This window comes from Neopelma chrysocephalum, unplaced genomic scaffold, assembly GCF_003984885.1.
Source record: "Neopelma chrysocephalum unplaced genomic scaffold, ASM398488v2 Primary Assembly neopelma1_86, whole genome shotgun sequence".
Taxonomy (NCBI): Eukaryota; Metazoa; Chordata; class Aves; order Passeriformes; family Pipridae; genus Neopelma; species Neopelma chrysocephalum.
The window spans coordinates 3,992,312-4,015,183 of NW_020897748.1; the positions used below are offsets into that span (position 1 = coordinate 3,992,312).

General features: G+C 35.1%; 1 protein-coding gene across 4 annotated transcripts in view; it reads right to left on the minus strand.

Moving 5' to 3' along the window:
- Positions 1-22,872, minus strand: part of VPS13B (vacuolar protein sorting 13 homolog B) — a 424,870-nt gene that overhangs the window by 169,718 nt on the left and 232,280 nt on the right. For all 4 annotated transcript variants that reach the window (XM_027692551.1, XM_027692552.1, XM_027692549.1 and 1 more), the window contains exons 26-30: positions 21,428-21,599; positions 20,251-20,365; positions 17,526-17,667; positions 15,318-15,726; positions 9,761-9,872 (exon numbers count right to left, since the gene is read on the minus strand). In XM_027692551.1, the coding sequence (XP_027548352.1) occupies positions 9,761-9,872; positions 15,318-15,726; positions 17,526-17,667; positions 20,251-20,365; positions 21,428-21,599 (950 nt within the window). The remainder of the gene's footprint in view (positions 1-9,760; positions 9,873-15,317; positions 15,727-17,525; positions 17,668-20,250; positions 20,366-21,427; positions 21,600-22,872) is intronic.

Here is a 22,872-nt window from a genome sequence, read left to right on the forward strand (position 1 = left end):
CTTTCAAAACTGAGGCTATATGAACTCCATGCATCAAGTTCCGCATACACCACACAGCAAATACTAATTTAACTATGTTAAAACAGTTACTGAGACAGCAAGAAGTATCAGCAGAACAAGAAAACTCTGAGTTCAGGCTGCTGTTTATCTCTAACTTAGCCTTGACTTCGCAGAATATGTCATAGTTAAGATCACCCACAGCTGAGAAACGTTTTTATAGAACAAAGTATAGCGCACAAGCAGAACAGAGACAGCAATGCCCTTGTGAAAGTTTTACTTTACAACTGCTATTTACTTCTGACCTTAAGCTGTTTAATGATGGCATCATAATTAAATAGCCAAAGAAATGGAGTACATGCTACAATAAATGATATAAAATATGGTACTGAATACTTCATAGACTCCATTTTGAAAAGATGCATCTCTCGTGCCTGGCTCCCAAGTTCACAGCTAAACTGTTGATATGGTTTGGAGCTGGCTCCCTGCCAAATCTCCAAACCTTACCACAAGAAGTCCTCCCCCCACCCCAAACCAAGGGAGAAGAGGGAAAAAAAACAACCAAAAGAACCGCAAACGAGAGAGAGGCAAAGCAATATATATAAATATATTTACACTTATATTACAGTTATGTACAGTTGAAATATATATACAATTTCACAGGGAAAAGGGAAAGGGGAAGGGAAGAACAAAAACCAAAATAATATATATATATATATATATCCCGATCAGTAGCCCAAGGTCTATCAACTAAAAGAATTAGCAAAGAATATCTTACTACTCTCCTTGGGACAACGGAGAGTCACGCTGGAGTGACTGCCGGCAGCCTCCGCCTCCCAAGGTCGACAAGGCCTTACCAGGCCTTGCTCCCCAACCCGGCAGACTCAAGAGCAGGGAACCTGCACCTCCAAAGCTGCCGGAAGGAAAGAGAGTGAAGGCGTCTCCTCCTTTCTTCTTATACTGCAGCTTACGTAAAAATCGTAGGGAATACCGGGTAAATCTGGGCACTTCCTTGGTTACAAACTGGTCACCAAGGAACGCCTAGGCTAAACTACCACAACTGTCCAACATGAGAATTTCACAATCTGAACACAAAGTCCAGTTTAAAGGGATTCTGGAAATATAGTCCTAATTTAGTTCTAAATCACACACAGGTGTCAGAATGAATGACACCCAAGTAATGAAACAATCTTAACCCCACTGTAAATTCAAATGCTTTATGCCATTGCTCTTCAATAGGAATGTTTCTACAAAGTATTCACTTTGCTTTCTGTGAGAAACTGCATGAAGAAATTAAAAATTGTTGCAAGAATCAGATTCTGTGCTACTAGGCGAAAGAAAAAATATAAAGTAGGTATGTGTATTGAGAACACAATGATTAAACCAATGAATTGAAGAGAAAAATAAAGTTGTAAAAATGCTTTTCTTATGAAATTTATTTTATTTTTACTATTACATTATAAGGAAATATATTTCAAATATATGTATTTAGGTAAATAAGGAAATACATTTCAAATATATATATTTAGGTAAATTAGATACGTTGAAGATTCCTGTACAACTCATAAAGAAATTTCAAGTAAAAATAAGATTGATAGTTAAAGCTGAACATTTTTAAAGTTGAATTCCAAATATAAATTTAGCTTTGAATAGCTTTTGGTATTAGATAATTAACAAGCTACATTTCTGAAACTAAATGGGCAGTTCCAGCTGTTATTTTACAATTAGTTTCCACTGAGGGTTTTAAATTAATAACTGATGCAATAGCCTCAAACATGCCAATGTTAATTAGGAGTGGTGTTTCCATGTAATGCTATCCATATACATGAATATTTTACTGGGCGAAAGGTCTAAGCAGACTTGTTTTTTGCCTCTTAACTAAAGATAGAAGAAGTGAGAAACGTAAACCAGGAAAAGACTTTACCTTCAAGCCCCATTCCAGAGAGTGGTATAGGACTCTTATGAAAGATAAAGACGACATTCCTAAGGTCCTTATGCTAAAAAAAGCATGTGTTCAAGTACAATAGCAAAGAACAACATTTAGAACTTGCTTTTTGGTATGACTATTTTGATTTACACCCCAGCTCAACAATTAATAAATCTAAATTATTAAATGCAAGATTGCATGTTGAAATTATATGTACAGAAAATCCTGTTTAAAAAAAAAAAAAAGAAGCTATATCTTGAGGAATAAAACCATCCTGGTCTGAAATCTGAAAAAATTAGTAAATAAATTATAGGAACAAGTTAAAATCTTCACTGTTACAATTTTTTTTTCCTTTAACACAGGAAGAAGAGAACTGAAAATGGTGCTAGTGCAACTCTGTTTCACAACTTGTATGCAATGAAAGAAATAGTTTTCCTTGAAACACAAAGACTTTCTTTTCTTAAAAGTTATTTTCTTACATAACATTCCCTCTGCAGTTTTAACCATTTAGAAAGTTTAGAAAAACTGCAGCAGAGATTTTATGATATACTCCTTTTCCCTATGGTACATATGGACATTTTAATAAGCAGTTCACATTTCCATCAAAAATTATGTGCACATACTTTTTTTTTCACTGATTATCTTTGTTGCTTTTATTAAAAGAAAAAGAAAGAAACTCAGGTCAGCTAATTAGCATTAGCTAATTCCTTGTCTGCCTACCAAATAAGCTCCAAAGAAGTGTTAAAAAGTAAAGAAGCAAAATAGAAAATAAGTTTTAATAGAATCTTTGTAACATAATAAACTCTTAAAAGATAATTACTCATATTAGGTCCATATTCTGGAAAACATTTAGTTACTGTAATGCTACAGTTCTATGCTAAAAAGAATAGTTTTTAAATTGTTAATTGGTTTGAAAAGGAAAACATCAAAATTAACATTTTTGCTCATACTAGTTATAGAAAATCCAGGCTTTTTGTAACAATAATTTCAATGTATAGTTTTTGAATACAAATTTGTCCCACAGCGATTTAATACTGAATAAAAAAATATTCCTGAAGAGAAGATGCTTATAGATGTGGGTGCTGCTGAAAAGTTTTGAAAAGCATTTGATTTTCCAAACCACATTTGAAAGAAAAAACAGATTTCCACACAGACTGCTGGCTATGTATGTGCTTCTTTCATAAATTCCTTGCATCATTTTTTCCTTCCCCTCACTCCAGCACTATCAGGACAGACACACAAAATTGTTTATTACTCCTTATTTCACTGAAGGATTTTTGTTAACCAATTATGGGCCTTACATGATTATCACAACCATGTTCCAGACAGAGGTCCTTGAAATAAAGATAAATAGAAGATATTCTATACGGAAAACAACTTTGTTTTGTTATTTATAAATGTTTGAGAGTTGAACAGTGAAAACCAGTAAACTACAAAAATTAAAAGCATAGATTAGATACATTTACAATGAAAAAAAAACTTGCATTGATAAAAGGTTTCATGAAAAAAATAAGAAAATTTACAGCTACCTTTTCATGAGTAAACTCTACGTGTAATTTTTTTGGGGGGGAAGGGGCATGTTTAAAGAATTTCCATTTACATTCATAAATTGGAAACAGTCTAAGGACAGTTTTATGTTTTGATCTATGAAAGATCTACACATGAAAATGACCATGGAACACTCGGAGCTGGACTATTAAGCTTTGATATATGACATGAATGAAATCCTTGGATCTCAAAAATGATGAATCCAGAGCATGGACAACAATTAGATTCTTTATCGGCCAAGCTGAGGAAAGCTTGGGATTCTGTTTACCTAAACTCCCAGAACCTGACAGCTCTAGCAATATCATTCCAGATCTTATTAGTAAGACCTTTACAAACCAGTCTCCAGACAGCCTGTATTCTCTGAGTGCTTCATCAGCCATTTCATTCTTGCATTAAAAGTACTGTACCTGAACATTGCTTTACTCTATATGTTCATGGATACTCCCTAAAATTCTATTAGTTAATGTTTCACGACAGAGTTTGCTAAAAACAACCATGTTGAGGATGATCAGCAATGACCTATATAATCGATCAGAACATTTGCACAGTATATGGTATAATAGGGCCCTTATCCCAATATAAAACTAAACATCATCTCAATTTCAGCTCTGTGCTGCTTTATATTCAAGCACATCCATGTATCTACTTGCTGTTATTTTTTCAGTCAGAGAAACAGAATTTCTGTGTCTTGTGATGAAGTTTCCTCAGCCATTTTCATAATGACAATATCCAGTTCTGCTGGTAGCTTAGCACTACTAGTGCTACTCATTGTTCCCACCCCTGACATATACATGTTTTTTTAAATTCATTACTTTCTGTGTCATGTTTCCATTAACTAGAAGTGTTCAGATTCCACCTATGCTCAGCTTAATTGCACTAAGCACTCTTTGTATACAGAGGAAAATACTGCTGTAATCTAAAAAGGTGACAAAATTTTCTCATAGAATGTGAGATAATTGGGCAGAAAACTGATCAAGATGACTACACACACAGCTGATTAATCACTTCTTTAAGGATTATAATTTATTCATGTTGATATTCTACATTAGCCACTTCAATTAAAATAAAAAGAACTTAGGAAATGGCAAAAGGAAAACATATGAAGACACACAAAGAAGAAAATGTGGCTTTTTGAATTATCCTGGAAGATGCTACTCTGTTTGCTGTAGCCACCTCCATCTTCCACCAAGAAGGGCACGATCCTGGTGTCATCAGAATTGCTTTATATTCATAAGTAATTATCAAAAATCTAATAATCCGCTAGGTTTGTTGTCTGGACAAAGACTTGTGCAACTTGATCTAAATTGTTTGAGTAGGAGACTGGACAAGGTGAACTAGAGAAGTCCCTTCCAATTTAAATTATTCCATGACTTTTTTAAGCAGCCACATATCTGCTTTTAGCACTCGCCACATAATACCAATATTTAAGTTTTTAGAGAAGTGCTCACTGCTAATGAGAAATCTTAACGGATGTCCTCCAAAGCAAACAAAGTATTGCTACAAACACCACAACTGCTAAAAGTCTCCATGTAGTTAAGCTCTTAATTCCTTTACACTAACACTGTAGCAGCAGCATTCCTTTCATGTAGGGTACCAAAGAACCATAGACGAGAGAGCTTTATAAAGATCTTGAGGAAAGAAACTTCAGATGGAATTTTTATACTAGACACCAGAGAGCCAAACAAGAACAAATCCAGGCCTGAAAAATGTAACTTTTTGCATTCAAAAAGATGGTTGTTTTTTCCTGTAGTCACAGCATTTATAACATTTCTCTCTGATGCAATTTCTCTGGTATCGCATAACTGCCTGACTTTCCCTTCATCAGGGCATTAATATGATTTCCCTATCTCAGAATTCTTATTCCTCAAAACTGCTAGACCTCAGTTTTGACAAATCTATTTGACCATTCATTTGGCCACTTCAAAAGTTCTAACACATATAGCACGATCACACAAATGAGAAATGACCACATCATCTTGGTTTTTTGCAGCCTGTGGAGTCATGTACAAGCAGTTACCTCCCCCACTCCCAATCCCAAATTTAATATGACCAGGTAGTTAAAGCCCACAAAAATGTAGTTCTCTCCTTCACTGCTTAGCAGAAACTTCATTTAATCTGACTGACTCCTCCACAGTTTAAATTAACTGCTCTTCCCACTCTTTAGCCAGGTTAGGCAGCTGCTTTACTTGCATCCTTATTCAAAACTTCCTTTATTCTGCTCCCTGGCCACATACCAAGGCCTTCTGGTATCTACAAGAGTACCAATCAACAGAACTGGAAGTTTCTTGATAGGAACACACAGTTCTGGTCATATCTGTGGAAGACAAACACACCTTACCTGGAGCTGGGGTTTAAGAATGAGAAAATCATGAGAAATCATTAAAACAAGCAAAACAGCTTTTAGGATTTAGCAGAGGAAAAAAAAACCTGAAAAAGGGATATTGTCTCCTACTGTGACCAGTTAAAACTGTGTCTGTATACTTCTTTCAGAAGCCCTAAATTTACTGTTATGGTGCATGCATCTTTGTTTACTATGTGTACTAATAGACAAAACTATACTGGTCCATTTTCTGCTGGAAGAAATACTTTTAGACTCATTTTTACATGGCATAGGAAAACTGAAGTTACTATGTCAATACATTTCTTTCCAAATTCCAATAATCACCTGAAAAAATATTTGTTCCCAAACTTTTGAGGCACGTTATTTTTCCAACATTCCATTTTCAGTTTAGTTCTCTCTCCAACTTAGCACGTAAGCTATTTTTCCTAAGACATAGATGGAGTCAGTTCAGCTTACAGGCCAAAAGTAATCTGGCTTATTTAGTATGACCTGTAGCCATACCAAACTTACCTTTCATGCGCTGGCATTCTGTTAATGATATATTAGCACATTCAGTTTTTCATGTGTAAATTTATGGGATAAATTCAAAAGATATTTGGAAATGCTATTCAGCCTCCAGTCATGAAAATGTTTCTCAGCCTTTTCTAAAAGAGCAGTTTCTAAATGAGAAGCAAAAATTCTTTTCATGAAGCACTACAAAAGTGATATTAATTGCACGTGGTTGTAGTTCAGGCCTAAACAGAAGACTGTTTAAACCAAAGTGACACTGCAAATTAAGCTGGTATCCCCACTCCAGAAACACTGTAAAGACAGTGGTGCAGACAACAATCTATTTTCTTTTATTCTATTAAAAGCAGCAGCAGCAAATTAGAGAATAGCGGTTGGAAAAAGACAGAAGATGACATGTTGGGATTATTAGAACACTGTAGCAGCTAATTCTTCAGTAATCAACAGACTGCTGTAATTTAATTTTTTTTTGAGTCTCTTAAACTGGATACCGTACTCCTTGTATCTCTGTTAATATTTCACCTAAGTACATGAACTACACATTGTGAGGGTTTGCTCATTTTACTAATTGATTTTTAAGCATTCTGTATTAGCTTCAGGTTTTGCTATCTAGTACCATCTACCATGGGCATGCTAAAAGGGCATGCTACTTTTTAAGTTAACAAATCTCATATTTGGAGAAACAAACACTAACATTAGGCCTAACATCATGTGTTAATAATATCCCACTGTTTGGGTTTTTTCCCTTGAATACAGACTGTATGTCCTGCCCAACAATAAAAAATCCTTTGTATTATTTTACTTAAAAAACCCCAACAAAACAAAACAAACTGAAAACCCCCAAAAGCAAAACAACAACAACTGAAAAATGGTGACATTAACTCCACTCAAAACTCCAGCAGTCTAGCAGCAGTGACTACCATGTAAGAAAATGAACAGCTATCTTCTCTACCATGGTCCTGTAAGTACACTTTGTTCTGGATCAAAGAATATGTAATTAGAAAATGCATCTAGTTCAACCCGAAACTGGAAGCTTAATACTTTTATTTAAAAACCAATTAATTTATATTGCTTGAAAGTGTTGAAGTTCACTTAAATGGATCAAAATAGTAACCTTCTTCCCAAAATCAAAGGACCACCCACTACCAACTTCAATATTGTCCCATGAAATGCTGCAAAGTAACTTGACACTCTGTTCCAATATATCTTAAAAACAATAAAGCTAGTATGATTGGATGATTACAGAAAGAAAGATCTAGTCATCTGAAAGATGCTGAGAAATTAGAAGAGTGGTCATTGAAACAGTTAGAGGAAATTACTAAAAATGTGAGACATTTCTCAGAAAAAGACATAGGAAGCATGATGTTGTGAGACTGGTTGCAAAGAAGCCAGTAACACTCAAGATGAGAGAGGTCTTCGGCCCAGCACTAATTTCTATCTTACCCATTTGGTGTCTTCATTTCTGAAGGAGAACTGGAGCACATTGTAACTGTATAAAACTATGAAAACCAAATACACACTGCACAAATCTTATGTATATAAGACCCAGAGGCTCATAATGCAAAATGCCACCAGCACCTTTAAGCAATTAGGTAATTTGAAAAGCACTGAATTTCTGCATTTCAGGTAAAGAAACAGATGCAAAGATATTAGACTCAAAAATGTAAACTAGCACAGCTTCATTGATTTCACTGGTTTGTAATGTGCATACAAGGAATATCTAGGGACCCCTGGTGGCCTAGTGGTTAGGATGCGGCACTCTCACTGCTGCGACCCAGGTTTGATTCCCGGTCCCCTGGGCAGATGGAGCTCGTTAGCCCTGTGAGGCCATCCATCTAAGAGAAGGTCACTCTAAACAAACCTATGTCCTGAGGACCTCACTGCCATTGTCCAAGCTTGCTTGGCCCCGGCAGATGAACCTTAGGATTAAAGGGTGGGCTCAGTTCAGCGCATGCTGTGTCTCACCTAAAAAATCCATTGTGCAGGCTTGAAAGGTAAAAGACCTTTCCCAAAATCTTCGTTCGCGAAGACTGGCCATTATTATTATTATTATTATTATTATATTTATTACAAGGAACACCACAGTTTCCCTTGGTGACTGAAACGACCTCACAGAAGCTGGAAATTACAAATTCCACTTTATAATCAGGGATTTTCCTGATGAATTTTTGGTTGCTATGCGAAGAGCGGAACCTAAATTTGGTTCTCTAACTTCTCGAAGCAGATATCAGACTGTCTCCTCAGACAGAAAGGGCAGAAGCAGGAAGAGCCTGTACAAATGTCAGGAAGATCTCTTTCATCTGTGGGCAGGGGACCCTGGACCAGGGTCTACAATCCAAAGCTGCTGCTAGTGCCAGGCTGTAAAATTGCTTCCATGAAAGCTCCATAATACAATAGATACAATGCTTATTTAAAAACAAAAGGGAAAAAAAAAGGATAAACTACTATAACTAAACATACAAGGAAAGTCATTAATTTAAATGTTTCCACATGGAAATATGAAGAAAAAGACATTCTTACAACTTCTATGTGATCAGAAGTAAAACTGCAGATATTTCATGGTCTCCTAAAAATTCTAGTTTTGACAAAAAGTAAAACTTGCTGTCATTTTCTAGGCAGTAAATGTTTTACTGCTGGGAAAAGATTTTGATGTATGTAATTTCTATTGAGAAGCACTATGAAGTAGTTAAAAATATTGCCACATCTGAAAAACAGACCAACGGGAAGTATAAGACACTTGTTCATCTGTATTTCTGTGACTTTTCTCACTTGGTATTATTTGCAACCATACTTTCATGTCTGGCAACAGTGCCAACTCTACTAAGGATCATATATTACTTTTATCATGCTGATTACATATGTTCACCAGTTTTGCTGCCTATATATGATTAGTGTGGTTTGCACATACTTAGTGACACAATCCAGAGCATGACATTTTCACAGAAAATGTGTTTACTGGAAAGAGCTCCTTAGAAGTTTGCGTTCCTTTCAGCTTTGATCTACATGACATGAAGAATCCTGCAGTTTGAATATATGTTTACCATTTATATTATTAAGATCTATCTCCTTCACACTATATGGCTACTGAACACTTTGGTAGTCACAAAAAATTTCCTTTTCTCTTAGGTGAACTTAGTAGTAGCTGAATAAAAGAAAGCCTCTTAAAATGTTCTCATCTGTGAGCTTAAAATTCATAATGACTCAACATTTAAATTCTGTTATTCATCAGCACTTCACAGCAGAATTTGATTTGTCTAAATGGATTTGAAAGCCCACAAGTGAAGAAAATCAGAAAAACCTGGTTTTGAATATCAAAAGGTTGTATGTGAAAAGTATTTTTACAGGCTGCACGTACCCGTTTTATTGATCAATTAACTTCTCCCAGAATGAATTTTTCCGAGACCATATTTGAAAAGTCAAACCCCTCCCCCGACACTTACTGATAAATGTCTTTTCTGAGCACAGCTCTGCTAAGAGGGTTGTCAGCCTGAGGAGCCATAGAGACAGATCCAATCTTGAGAACCAAAGTGTCTTCTTTAATTGCCGGATTAGCTGTAGTTAGGAGAAGAGAAAAATATGTTTGATTAAAAGTCAAATGCACATAGCTGGAATAATGAAAAATTATTACCTTAAAAAAAATGAACATAAGAATATTTGCTAAGGGTTCAATTTTGTTCAGAAGCACTATTAAATCAATAGCCCTGCTGTGATACATTTCATTTCCCCAGAGTTTTATGGCACCATTGAATCCTGGTCTGTGACTTCTCATTTTCTCTGATGCTTTTTTATTATTATTAATTTTTTCTTCCAAAATTACTTTTTCCACAGACTTCTTTGAAATCTGTTTGTTTCTCGAATAATTATTTGCTGAAATATCAACATGTAAACTACTATAAATCATGTATCCTTTTTATTAAAGACCTAGATCCTTTAGATGTAAAACATCGCAGGTTATTGCAATATAACCATCCTAGTAGCATTTGTAATGGGCTGCAGCATACATGAAAAGTTCAAACACAAGGACTGAAACAGGAGAATCTGAAATCTGACACATATACAAAGAACAAGATGTAGTACTGGACAGTAAATTTCACATCAGTAACAAAATTATTCCAAGAAGAAAAATCTCTGCTTTCCACTTCATCTCTATCATTTTCAAATTTCATCCACATGTACAGTTTCTTATTTTTAAAAGCAATGGTGGTATTAGATTGAAAACCAAAGTTCTACCCAGAAATAGACTAGCACCACGTTTTCTTGCAGTAAATTAACTCTGTCAGCAGACAGACAAAGCACTTGGATAAGGTTGTGCTCAGAAGACTCCATAGGAACTAGGAAGCTCCTGAGAACATGCAATGCAAGTTCAGAGTTCATCACATGAAGGGAAATGTTCAGTGCAACACCTGTGTGATAAGTAGCAAGGGCGGAATGACATCACACTTGCTCCCACATCCAAGGAAGTTCTGGAAGACTCATATATGAGTTTTAAAAACAAAATTATAGTAGCAGAACAGAGTTTAAATATTTTACTTAAGAGTGAAATGCTTGGTGTGGAAAGAACAAGCAAAATCTATAAGCTTAAAAAAATGGCCATTCAGACCCACGAATGTCTTGGTGGAAAAGATAGCATGTTTTGCAGCTAAATGTGTATGTAGACATATCTGTATTTTTTAACAGATCTAAGAAGTCACAGAATTCACAGAAATTTCAAGATATTTTGAAACTATTGTAGGGAATACCACAGTAAAAATGTGGCAAAGCAGGAACACAGATTCTGATGCACAACTAAATCAGAACACAAGTGATTTACTTAAAAGAACCTCATCTATTTACAAAATAAAGTCAAATTCTTTAGTCCCCCCCAAAGCAAAACAGATGGTTTGGTTGCCAGAACTAAGGTAGAAAGGTTAAGCTGATGAAAACCCCTTTTTTTGACTAAATTTGAACCCATATTTTCAACTTTAAGACAAAAAAAAAGAGTAAGGCATTGTGCTAAGTTTTAGAATATCACCACTGTACATTTGTGTGTTGGATTTTTTGTTTCCAACACTCACATAAGAAAAAGGAGTGAAGGTATTAAATACACATCAGATTGTAATTGCAACTTAATTAGGTGCAAATGCCTTATTCTGAGAAGCGGTTCTTAATAAAATACATCTTAGGATAAGAATTTTAATTTGTCTCTGACAATTAGCAAAGAAAAATAAACAGAGGACTACTCATTACGGTCTCTACTGAGTATGTATTTCAGGAGTTTTTTTCAAGACAGGGCATGGACCTTTTGTGTACAGTTTCCTGTAGGTCAATAAATTAAGTCAATCTTAAACCAGAAAGAATTACAGGCATTAATATGTTCAGCTGGTTTTTAATGAGTCATGACTTCATGTGATGAATTCACATATCCATTCACTAACCCATGTTTTTCAAAATATGGGAATAATGTAGCAAACATAATGACAGTCATTACAGATATTAACAACTTTCAGGGGAAAAACATCTACACTACACAACGTAAGTACAATCTAGGAAAGTCTTAGTTACTCAAGTGTAATAATGTTGTTCATAATTTCACTTGGTTTTACGCACTGATTTCAGTTGTCTTTTTGCTGAGCTAAAGACATTATGCCCTTTTAATCCTTTCTTTTAAGGCTTTTCTCCAGCACTTAATCAATTAACATTTGTGATGCTTTTCAGCAACCTCTCTGCTTCTATCAATACCCACTTTTATAACAGAAAGCAAATTGGACATTATATTTCATCATCTGCCATATGTAGAAGTACAGCTCTCACCCTTATTTCTTTTCACTAAGTTCACTGTGACCCTTAAGCTGTTTTCAGCCACTGTTTCACAGGATAGTCTCTCCAGCCCTGATGACACAGTCTGCATGAACTGTTTCCTTGATATATAACTTCAGCTTTGGAAGATTTAGTATATTTTCTACAAGCAGGGATGTAAGGACAGTGACCCAGATGCATGGCCTCGGGAAATTCTTTGCAACATTTGCTGATGCTATTTACTTTCAGAAATACCAGTTTCACTTATTATTCCCAATTGACAAGTTTTTGAGGGTTTTTTTTAGCCTTCTGGTTAGCCATTTTTAATTCATTTAACATTTCCACAGATATCATATGGGGATGTATTTAAATTAAATACCACAAGACACAATGTCAAACTCCTTACAAAAGTCTAAGCATATCAAATCTTTGCAAACATTTTATCAACTAAGAATTGAAACCACAATGAAGAATGGAAATCAGATGTGTTTAACAAGAATAATTTTCCATAAAACCATGTTTATTGTCATGTAACAAATATGTAATCATTTATTAACTGAATCCTGTAATATTTTTTCCTATAATCTCACTGAGGGAGAGCAATAAAACTACCTGTCTTAATTTTGTTTGAACATCACACTTTTCACTTTACTAGATATACCTTTAGCTGTCTAAAACCTGGTTTTCCAAGGTGTGTTAAAAATTAGCCTCAGAAGACTAAGATCCCTGAGCACAAGTTACTCAGCCTGACTGATTTGAAACGTTAATAGTAAAGAAGGAGGATATTACAGACCATATGTTATGACAGACTTCAAAGTAGAGAGTCATGCTCATGTGACAAGAATATATCACTTCTACAAATGCAGGACATACGTTTATTCAGTATGCCGCCTTTTCTTTTTCACTATCATCAAATTTATCATGTCCTTTCTAGAGATTCCCTATATTTTGCTCCTAGTATGTACTAAAGAGAGTTGCTATTGTCCTCAAACCAGCCAGATGTGGATTTTCCATCTCTACCACTTATCAGTTTTTTGCAATTTACCATTTTTATTTATAGTCTTCTGCTATTCAGTAATTCTTGTTCCTATTTGTTATATATTGCTTTTATATATTTAGTTATCTTTACTTCATTGCTAAGTAAGTGTGGGCTGTTGGCCAAAGCTTGAAACACCACCTGATGTATTAAAAAATCAAACTTGGAGAAAGCAGCATTGCTTATTGCCTAGGATAGAATGCTGCCCTCAAATCTACCACAAAAAGAAATGTTAATTTGGTGCTGCTGCAAAAACCATGCCACTAAAATATTATAAAGTTGTGTGGATGTAGTCATGCATGCATGTAAATTCCTCAGAAGAAAAAACATGATTTTGATTATTTCATAGTGTTTGTCTACCACAGTTCATTGTGCAAGTTTGGTTTTGAACTGCATGAAAAAAGAGATTTGCTTTTGCTATTTTTAACTCTACACGTAAAGTCACAATTACATGTGGTTTCGGGGGGAAGGATAGTATTCATTTTCATAACTATTGGTGTGCACAAGGTACGAATAGCAGACAAATGACTAGAAGAGAAACTGAAATAATTTTTCTACTTCTAGTGCAGTGATTACAAACCAAAACATATAAATCTGATCAGATTGAAAATCTCTCCTAGTCAATAAATGATGAATGAGGTCTTATGGAGGCATACCTCCACAATATATAACACTTCCCTGACCTAGCACACCAGTGATGTGGGTCACATTCAACTCTTGCTCCTTATTACTGTTTCTAATTTCTATTGTTCTTGAAGACAATAAGTAGGAGAAGAGAGAAGCAATCTATTTCATGTTCATAAACAAATGAGACTTTGGGAAAATCTAGGGTGAAAGAAGAAATGAAAAAACAGTACTGATTTTCACAGTGATGCTATTTCAGAGTTTTCCAGTGAAAGAGGTTAGCTGGCTGTCTTATTAATTTAGTAAAGATCTTTAGCGTTATGCTTTAAAAGCAAACAGTTTTTCTTCCTACCTCGACTGCCTAACCATGGCAATTCTGTTCCTTGCATGTATTTTCAAGCAAGAGATAGCAACAAGACATGGTTTTTTTAAAACATCTTTTTAATGAAATATACAGCTACAGAGCTACAAAAACATACTTTTAAAAAAGATTTCCTTGACAGCATGCCCTAGAACTCCCTTCCAACTAGAATCATAATTCTTTCTTGCTAGAGAGCCAGTCTAATTTTATCTTCCTGTGTTTTCAGCATTCCCAGTTGGAAAATTGTAGAGGATACTGGCAAAAAAATGATCTATGTAAATTCTCACTGTCTGCACTTCTTGCAATTAGGTTATGAGAAAAATCTAAAGACTATACTCTTAGGACTAAAAAAAAATCTAAAGACTATACTCATTGTATGTTGTCATATATAATGGTAAAAAAAACCCCTCCATACCTACAGAACTTATGTAAACATATCATGATACCACTAAAACACTACTTTTTTTTTTTTAATCTCTAGAAAAATTGTGAGAAGTGAACACACTGTTACTAGCTGTTACATGGTGTAATTTTAACGTCAGCATCTCTATTTATCTATAAAGATTGTAATAGGGATGGAAATATATTTTTACATATGAAGAGAGAACAATTTCTAACAGGACAAGTATTATCCATAGATCAAATAGCTATTTACAAACAGCTTATTCTACCCAAAATGTAAATACCTGAAAGCCTGTTCCATAAGAGAGTCAGAATAGTTTCAACTAAAATGATAAACCATATCATCTGTTGGGCATCAATCACGAGGTACATTTTAACAACATTTTCCAAACTGAACTAGAATACTTAGTTGCTTCACTACTATATAGTTTTCCAGGTGTCAATTCCCACAAGAACTATGGCTCCCTGATTATGCTCCATTGCCAGAACATGTGTCTATGAAGACTAATTGATAGCAGTGTAATGAGAGCTGACACAGAATCACCACTGCAGAACTAGGTTAAGCTCCCTTTCCACAATCCTTGACCATTTCTTAAAATGTAAACTCTTTAGGTACCAGGAAAGCAAGGATCAAATAAATACCCAGAAGAACTTCTGAGCAAATCTGCAGAGAAACAGCACGAATATTGGATGTTTTCTAACTATGACTCTTAAAACTGAAGCAACAGTCAGCAACTTAACTACAAGTATTTGTCTACAACACTGAACAGCAAAAAATCTCTAACATAAAATACTGTACCTTCTGGATTATGACGATCTTCCTCGTTTTTGGGAAAGAAGACTCTTATTACACCAGTGTTGATATAAATCAGAGGCAAGTTGCGGGAAGTTAGAGCATGAGTCCTCATAGGTTGGCCTGGTGACTTTCTTTTCTCCTTTTGACTCTTTGGCAACCTGGCTTGAAAAATGCTTGCAATGGCATTAAGCAAAGGAAAACAGAGAACCACATCAAAGGCCTGAGCAGAGAGAAGGATCTCATGGAGAAAGTGAGGAGAACCATCAGTGTGACCTTCTGACAATTTATGGAATGTTCTTCTTTCATTTCTTGATATCAGTTTGTGCCGGACATTTTTTGTCACGGCTTTGGTATAAGTGAGAGAAAGAAATCCATGTTGCTGGTGTGAACCATCTAAAAGTTTTGCAGTTGTCTGTTTCAAGGAAAAATAAATAAATAAATAAACAGCAAAAATGTACATGTAACATTCATCAATTACCATATTCTCTGCTAGTTAGGTTGTTTAGTGTTCTATATTTTCTAATAGCTTTCCACAGTTCATTAACAGCAAAAAAACCCAAAACCTTTCTTTTTTTTTGGAATTAACAATTTGTTCACAGCATGTCCACACTTCTCTGCATTGGGTCAACTAAAACTATGAATTTCTGAACAACTTTTTCAACACTGGGTTGAGATGTGGGAGGGGAGCTTGGACTCGGGAATTGGATTTTGGGGCTCTCAAACCATGACAATTTATGTTGCATGAAACTCCAATCCAACCAGCCAAAAAAATCCCATGTATTTAAGCGTTTAAATTTACCGAATCTTTCTGATACTTTTTAACACAGTTATATATTTTGATTTCTCCTTCATTTTAGGCATTTGTAGATCTTACTCTCTTTGCATTGTTCCTTCTGTGTGTGCAAAAAACATAGGTGCTAAAATATGACTTGGGTGCTGAGACAGCTTCATTCTATTTAAACATGGGTATGTAAACCACCCATAGTCAACTAAATAAGTATTGAATCAGTTTTGCCTCATCAACTCTGAGCATTTAAAGAAAATAGCTGTACCACATGCTAAAGCACATCACTTAAACGTACAATGCATTGTACTTTAGAAGCTGCAGATTCCTTCACTTAAGACAGATTTTTCTAGCTGAAGATGACAGCTAGATGCTTAGCTCCCAGAAGATGTATAATGCAGTTTGCATATTATCTTTGAAAGTTAGTGATGGAAAAATATAAAAAAAAATATTTTACAATGTTATAAAGATTTTAATAGAATTCTTTACTATTGTTTAAATATTAGCTTTTATCATATGAGCACAAATGAAAGTAACTACATTTTGCAAGCTGTTGCTTCCTTCAGCATCTTAAATTTGATTAAATTAAATTGATTTCAAACACTGTTAACAGAAAAACAACTCTTTCCTTAATAAACAGGATATATAGCTTAAATGCTGGAAAACTGGAAGCTTTTACAATTAAGTGAATTAAAACAAATTGGTAAATTAATTTCCTATAAGAATTGAAACAAGGAGAATAAGAGAAAGTCTTCCCGATGAATATTCATGATGAAAATAAATCAGACCATACAGAACTTCCACTAACATAAAATGATATACCCACACAATTGTAAAGATAAAGACCCCAATGTCATAATATATAAAGCCTTTTAAGGATAAAGAGGCAAGAAAAAAAAGGGGTTAAATATCTCACACTGAGCTATTCTGAAACAGCAAGTAATGTTTGAAGCATTCAAAAGGAAGACTTAAATATGAAATTGTTAATTGTTTCATTATCATAATTAGAGAAGCAATTTTAAAAGGCTGCATAAAGGTATACTGCAGTAATACTAAGTACTTAAATTCCTAAGTAGATATCAGAATTACAGTAACATAATGCGGCATTTAGTATACTGGCTTTTATATATTAGGGCTTCAAACATTACTGTATGTGCTCATTTTTAATATAAATGAATCCCACTGACTTCAGTAGTCTGTTATGTACAAGCTGGTGAACCATCAACCCTCATTCCTGTATCTACTAAAAATGACAAATATTATGAAAGGGGAAGAGGGAAATAACACAATACATAATCAATATAAGCAAGAAATATATTCACCACAAAAAAATTAGATGCCAAGAAACTAAAGCACTTTAAGATTTTTCTTTTTTACTGGCATTTCAGTGGAAGTTCTGTAGTAAAAATTTTTAAGAAGATTCTTACAGAGGGAAAGAAGCCAGAGAAGTTACTGAAAGGATCCTGCTTGCTGATGGGTCGAACCAACAAGGTACGTCTGTTCAGCTTGTCAGTACAGGAAAGGAACACACCTCCATATTGTCCCAGAGACCAAGAATCTTCCCCAAGGCTTAAGGTAATGAACGAGGCATGTAAGATGGGAAGACAAAAACCAAAGAAACAAAAAAGTTGCTACAAGCAAAAAAAAATATTTACATTTCACTTGCATGTTTTGATGTAACTGCAAGATAAACCTATGCCACAGCTTTTCCTAAAAAGCTGAAATTCAATCTGATCAAGCAAAAAAAAATTGTTACTTTGCAAAATTTTATGTCAAGGGACAACCTATAGCAAGAGCTCAAGACACATGAGAATAAAATTATAGTAAAATTCTGCATATAGAAAAGGGACTTACCCTTGGATTTTCAGCAGATAGCTCTAACAGAACAAGAAGGAGAATGATTACAAGAACAAAGAAACTGTGAACATAAAGCTGTCTTCACGTTACAAAATCAGTATTATTTAGAAAAAAATTAGCTTTTAACTATTAAAATGTGCTTTGTACTACAGCTCTTGTAATCATTCTTTTTAACACACTGAAGAATAAAGCAAAAGTATGTTGCTTGAGTTATTCAGGTAAGCACCTTAGTTTACTAAAGACATCTCACCAAAAGTTTTTCTCTGCATTGTAGAAAAATTCCTTCAAAATGTCCTGACTGCCAAACTCCCCCTGGCCTGGAAGACAGAAAGTTCACCTCATCTATTCTCTGCTTTTGGTTTTAGTACGCAGAGATTTACAGATAAGAGTAAGGTATTCCGAAAAGATTAGGAAATACAAATGAGAACAGTAACAATCCTGTCAAGTGGAATAAGTTTTGGGCTTTTCTTTCCTTTTTTTTTTTTTTTTGTCCCCCCAAAGCTTCTTATGAGCACAAATCTACTGGGATTTCATAGAAGCATAGAATATCCCAAGTTGGAAGGGACCCACAAGGATCATCCTGGCCCTGCAAAGGACCATCCCCAAGAGTCAGACCATGTACCTGAGAGCACTGTCCAAATGCTTCTTGTACTCTGTCAGGCTTGGTGCTGTGATCACGTCCCCGGGGAGCCTGTTTCAGTGCCCAGCCACCCTCTGCATGAAAATCCTTTTCCTAAAATCCAACCTAAACCTCCCCTGACACAGATTCATGCCATTCCTCGGGTCCTGTCACTGGTCAGCACAGAGAAGAGATCAGTGTCTACCCCTCCACTTCCCCTCCTGAGGAAGCTGTAGACCACTATGAGGTCTCCCCTCAGTCTTCTCTTCTCCAGGCTGAATAGACCAAGTGACCTCAGCCGCTCCTCATGGCTACCCCTTAAGGCCTTTCATCATCTTTGCTGCCCTCCTTTGGATGCTCTCTAAGAGCTTAACATCTTTCTTATATTGAGATGCCCAAAACTGCACACAGGACTCAAGGTGTAGCTGCACCAGTGCAGAGCAGAGTGGGACAATCCCCTCCCTCAACTGGCTGGCGATGCTTTGTCTGATGCCCCCCCGGACACGCTTGGCACTCCTGCGTAGTGACTTGATTTTAAAAAATAAAGTACAAATTTCGATTATTAAATGTTACATTATATACAAACAATAACTGCATTTGTAACTTAAGCAAAAAGATAGAAATTGAAATATTTTTTAAGACAGCTGATCTGGAGTAAAGTCTAAGATATGTTGGTAACTTTGCTAAGTTGAATCTAAATCTCCTTCCTATTGTACCTAGGGAACAATAAGTGTCCAATAAGACCTTGCAGACATTAGTTCCCAAGTCAAAATGATTTGGGCTCCTAAATATTTTAGTTATTTTCAATGCCAAAAACTGTGCTAAAGGCTTTTAACTATGTTTTTCCTCTCAAGGAGTAACACAACTATTCTATTTTCTCTTCATTTTGGTCTCATATAACAGAATTTGTTGATATGTAAGGGCAAATTCTAACCTAGTTGAACAAACACTACATAGGCTCTCTCTTACTTTATCAAGATTAGTGTGTTCATGGCCAATACAAGTCAGAAGGTGGCACACGCAATCTCTCTATAGAACCGTGTGCCCAGGTGCCAAACGAACACAGTCACATTGGTTTAGCAAATTATCCAGATAACAGGACTTGCTGAAGTTGGAAGGCAAACTAGGCTTAACTACCTACCCTAAATGTACATAATATTGATGATATACTGGTTGACATTAATTACTGAAGTTTCACTCCTGTGTTTGCACAACACTACACTGTGTCACACAGACACAGGTACTCAGCTTAGTTCCCTGCACTACATAAGTGCTGCTTTGCCATAGCAGTAGAAACAGATTCATTTTTCAGAAACTTGGCTTTAGCATAAGAGTAAGGTATCATGAATCATTAAATACTGGCACTTGCTAACACACCACGAACCAATATTTCAGGAATTTCCCATTCAAAAGTTAAGCTAAAACCAATTATTTTGGTCCAATGGACCAACAGAGCAGTAAGTGTGAAAAAAAATGCTCTCCTGATGTGCAATGATTTCTGTGTATTTCTTTGGAATAAGATCTAATTCTGAGAAGACATAATTCTGACTTTTCTTACTTAAAAGGATTAAATATTTTCACTTAAATTGAATACCTTAAGAAGAAAATAAACCCAAAACACCACTTGCCTCCTTCTTTCAGTCTGAAATTAAAGCACAGCAACTCACAGGAATTACCTGTTTCTGTAATGGTCAATATTGAAACTTTCTATTTTACATTTGATTTTTGTATAGACATCCTGCATATCCACTGAGGCACTGAGATCTTCTAATTCACTGACAACACAAACTTCTGAAATAGGCAAAGAAAAAAAAATTAGTTAATGTATCTGAAACTTGCAGGATTTTAAGCAAGAAGTATATCTGAGACACTACATTTTGTAAATAGAATGATGCTACTTCTATGCAGAGTTTTCTCAAAAAGCCCTTCTTGATTTGAGTGTCACACAGATAGGTACCAGAAAAAAAACCCTATAATCCAAACCTTTTTATATAAATGAGTAGAGGTTATATATGGGGTTTTCAGTTCAGGTGTTCATAGTATAATTCCTGAATAAGAAAAGTAAAAATATATTTGCCAAGATATTTACTCTAATAATACTGGAGTTTTCTTTCTCTCATGTAATTAGTGTTTTAAAATCAAAGGTTCTTGAAAATTTGCTTTAATCACTAGCCACGTTATTTTTTTCATATATCTATGAGCAACAGTGTTAATTACTAAGCAGTAGTGTTTCCTAGCAAAAAAAAGAAATTTGAAGTCCTGCAGTTTATGGAATCTTGCAGTTGCTTTCAAAAATTACTGTTCAACGATAATCCAACTTTAATCTCAAAGAAAAAAAGATCAACTGTGTACCACACATATTTCTGTTTTCAGAAGAGAAGTTGAAACTTCTCCACTGAACTCCATATTAAACTTCCTATGACTGTTAGGATTACATTATAATGATTATGTTAAATTTAAATTTGAAATTATCAGTACAAAACTATATGACTATATATTGGACATACACGAAATAATTATTAAATCATATCAAAATGAAACATGCTTGCTTCTAAGGCAATAAAGGCAGCACTTTATTGAATAAATTAGCCAACTTATTTCCAATTTAACATAATTATCTTTCCACATGGAGTGGGAAGTTTATGCCAAAGAACAATACTGCAGTTTTGCAAAGAACATTACACACGGTAACCTAACTAGAGCTTGTTGCTGTAGTTTAAAATACAGATCCAATCCATTTTTCCATGTTACAATGTTCAGTAATGTCAATACAAGCTCTGAATAGCTAATACTGTGCTGTAAAATAATGTATGAAATTCAAAACAGCACATTAGGGGGAAAAGTGCTGAATACCTGTGCCATTATTTCTAGGATCAGGAGCAAACAATTTTATAGTAATTTTTGGCAACATCCACTGCATCCATAGGCTGACACGTCCACTTGAGACTCCGATATTACTTGTTGTTTGTTCCAGTGTAATGGAGTCTGAGAATGGAGAATCATCACCACCCTGAAGAGAATCACCCTATGAAACAGAAGCAATAGCTGAGGAAAATAGTATTGCTTTTTAGCATTCAGCTTCTTTCTTCTCTCAAGACTGATGTAGATGCCCAAACTATATAAACACAGACTCACCAATAGTATATTTGAATCAAGCCATTTTTAACATCAGGAAAAAATAAACAAAGTAGAGATAATAGACTTTGGCAAAGACTATATGGTAAAATTTTAAGGTTCCATGACAGTTCCACAGCTTTCCTCACTAACTCTACACTTTGGAAACACTATCATCAAAAACATAGGCTGATAGAAATATTTGGAGATGCAATAGGAAAAGGGATATGCAGGCTTGTGCATATCCAAAAGGCAAAGGAAGAAAGAGTTATTGGAGGTACCAAGTGAAGAGCCATCCAATAGGACCATAACACCTATACTATATACACACCAGGTTTGGGTTACTTTTTCCCCTTCTATGTGCTTCCCTGTAATGGCTTGGGAAAGAGGTTTCAAAAAATAAAAGTTTTTTGTAAGAATTGGAAATATTTTAGTTGCCACTTTCTAAAAATTTGGGTTTTTTTTAAAAAACATGATTGTCACTTGCAATACTCTTAAATATAAGAATATTGACAAATGTGCTTGATTTCTGTGCCATCGATTATCTCTGTTCATTCCCTAAAACATTAAGGGTTCAACAAAGAAGACAAGAAGGTTAATGTCTTTTAGGAAAAGAACATGACAAATGAAAGCTATACTGAAAATCCTGTTATGTGGGCTTATTAGAGCAATGCAGGCATGTTCTGATAATATTTACCAGCCATAAGACTTCATCCTGCTCCTTTGCTGGATCTTACTGCCTCCAAATAGGGAAGGAAAGATGCAAACATATAAATGCTCATCAGCTCCTAGTGTTTACAGCCTATTAAACTGAATGTAATGGACACCCAAGTCACTGGTGTCAACCAAAAGCCACTAAACATCCAGCAGCATCTTCACTTGCAACTCCACCATGTGTTGCAAGTTTACTTCATTCAAGCACAAAAGAAAGGAGCAAGGTACAGTCACTTTGATCCACTAAGATCAAGTTGTCTCTAAGATTTACAGATCAATAAACACTCAAAGTCTTAATTTTCATTGAAGGTTTGGGGGATTAGACAACGTAAATTATGATGAACAACATGTTTGCGATTTATGTAATTACTAACAAAGATTATTTCTATGGCAGACAATCTGGAAATCAGATCAACACAGCAAACATTGCAATTGGACTGAAACAATTTTAACCTGTCAGGCAAGAAGCA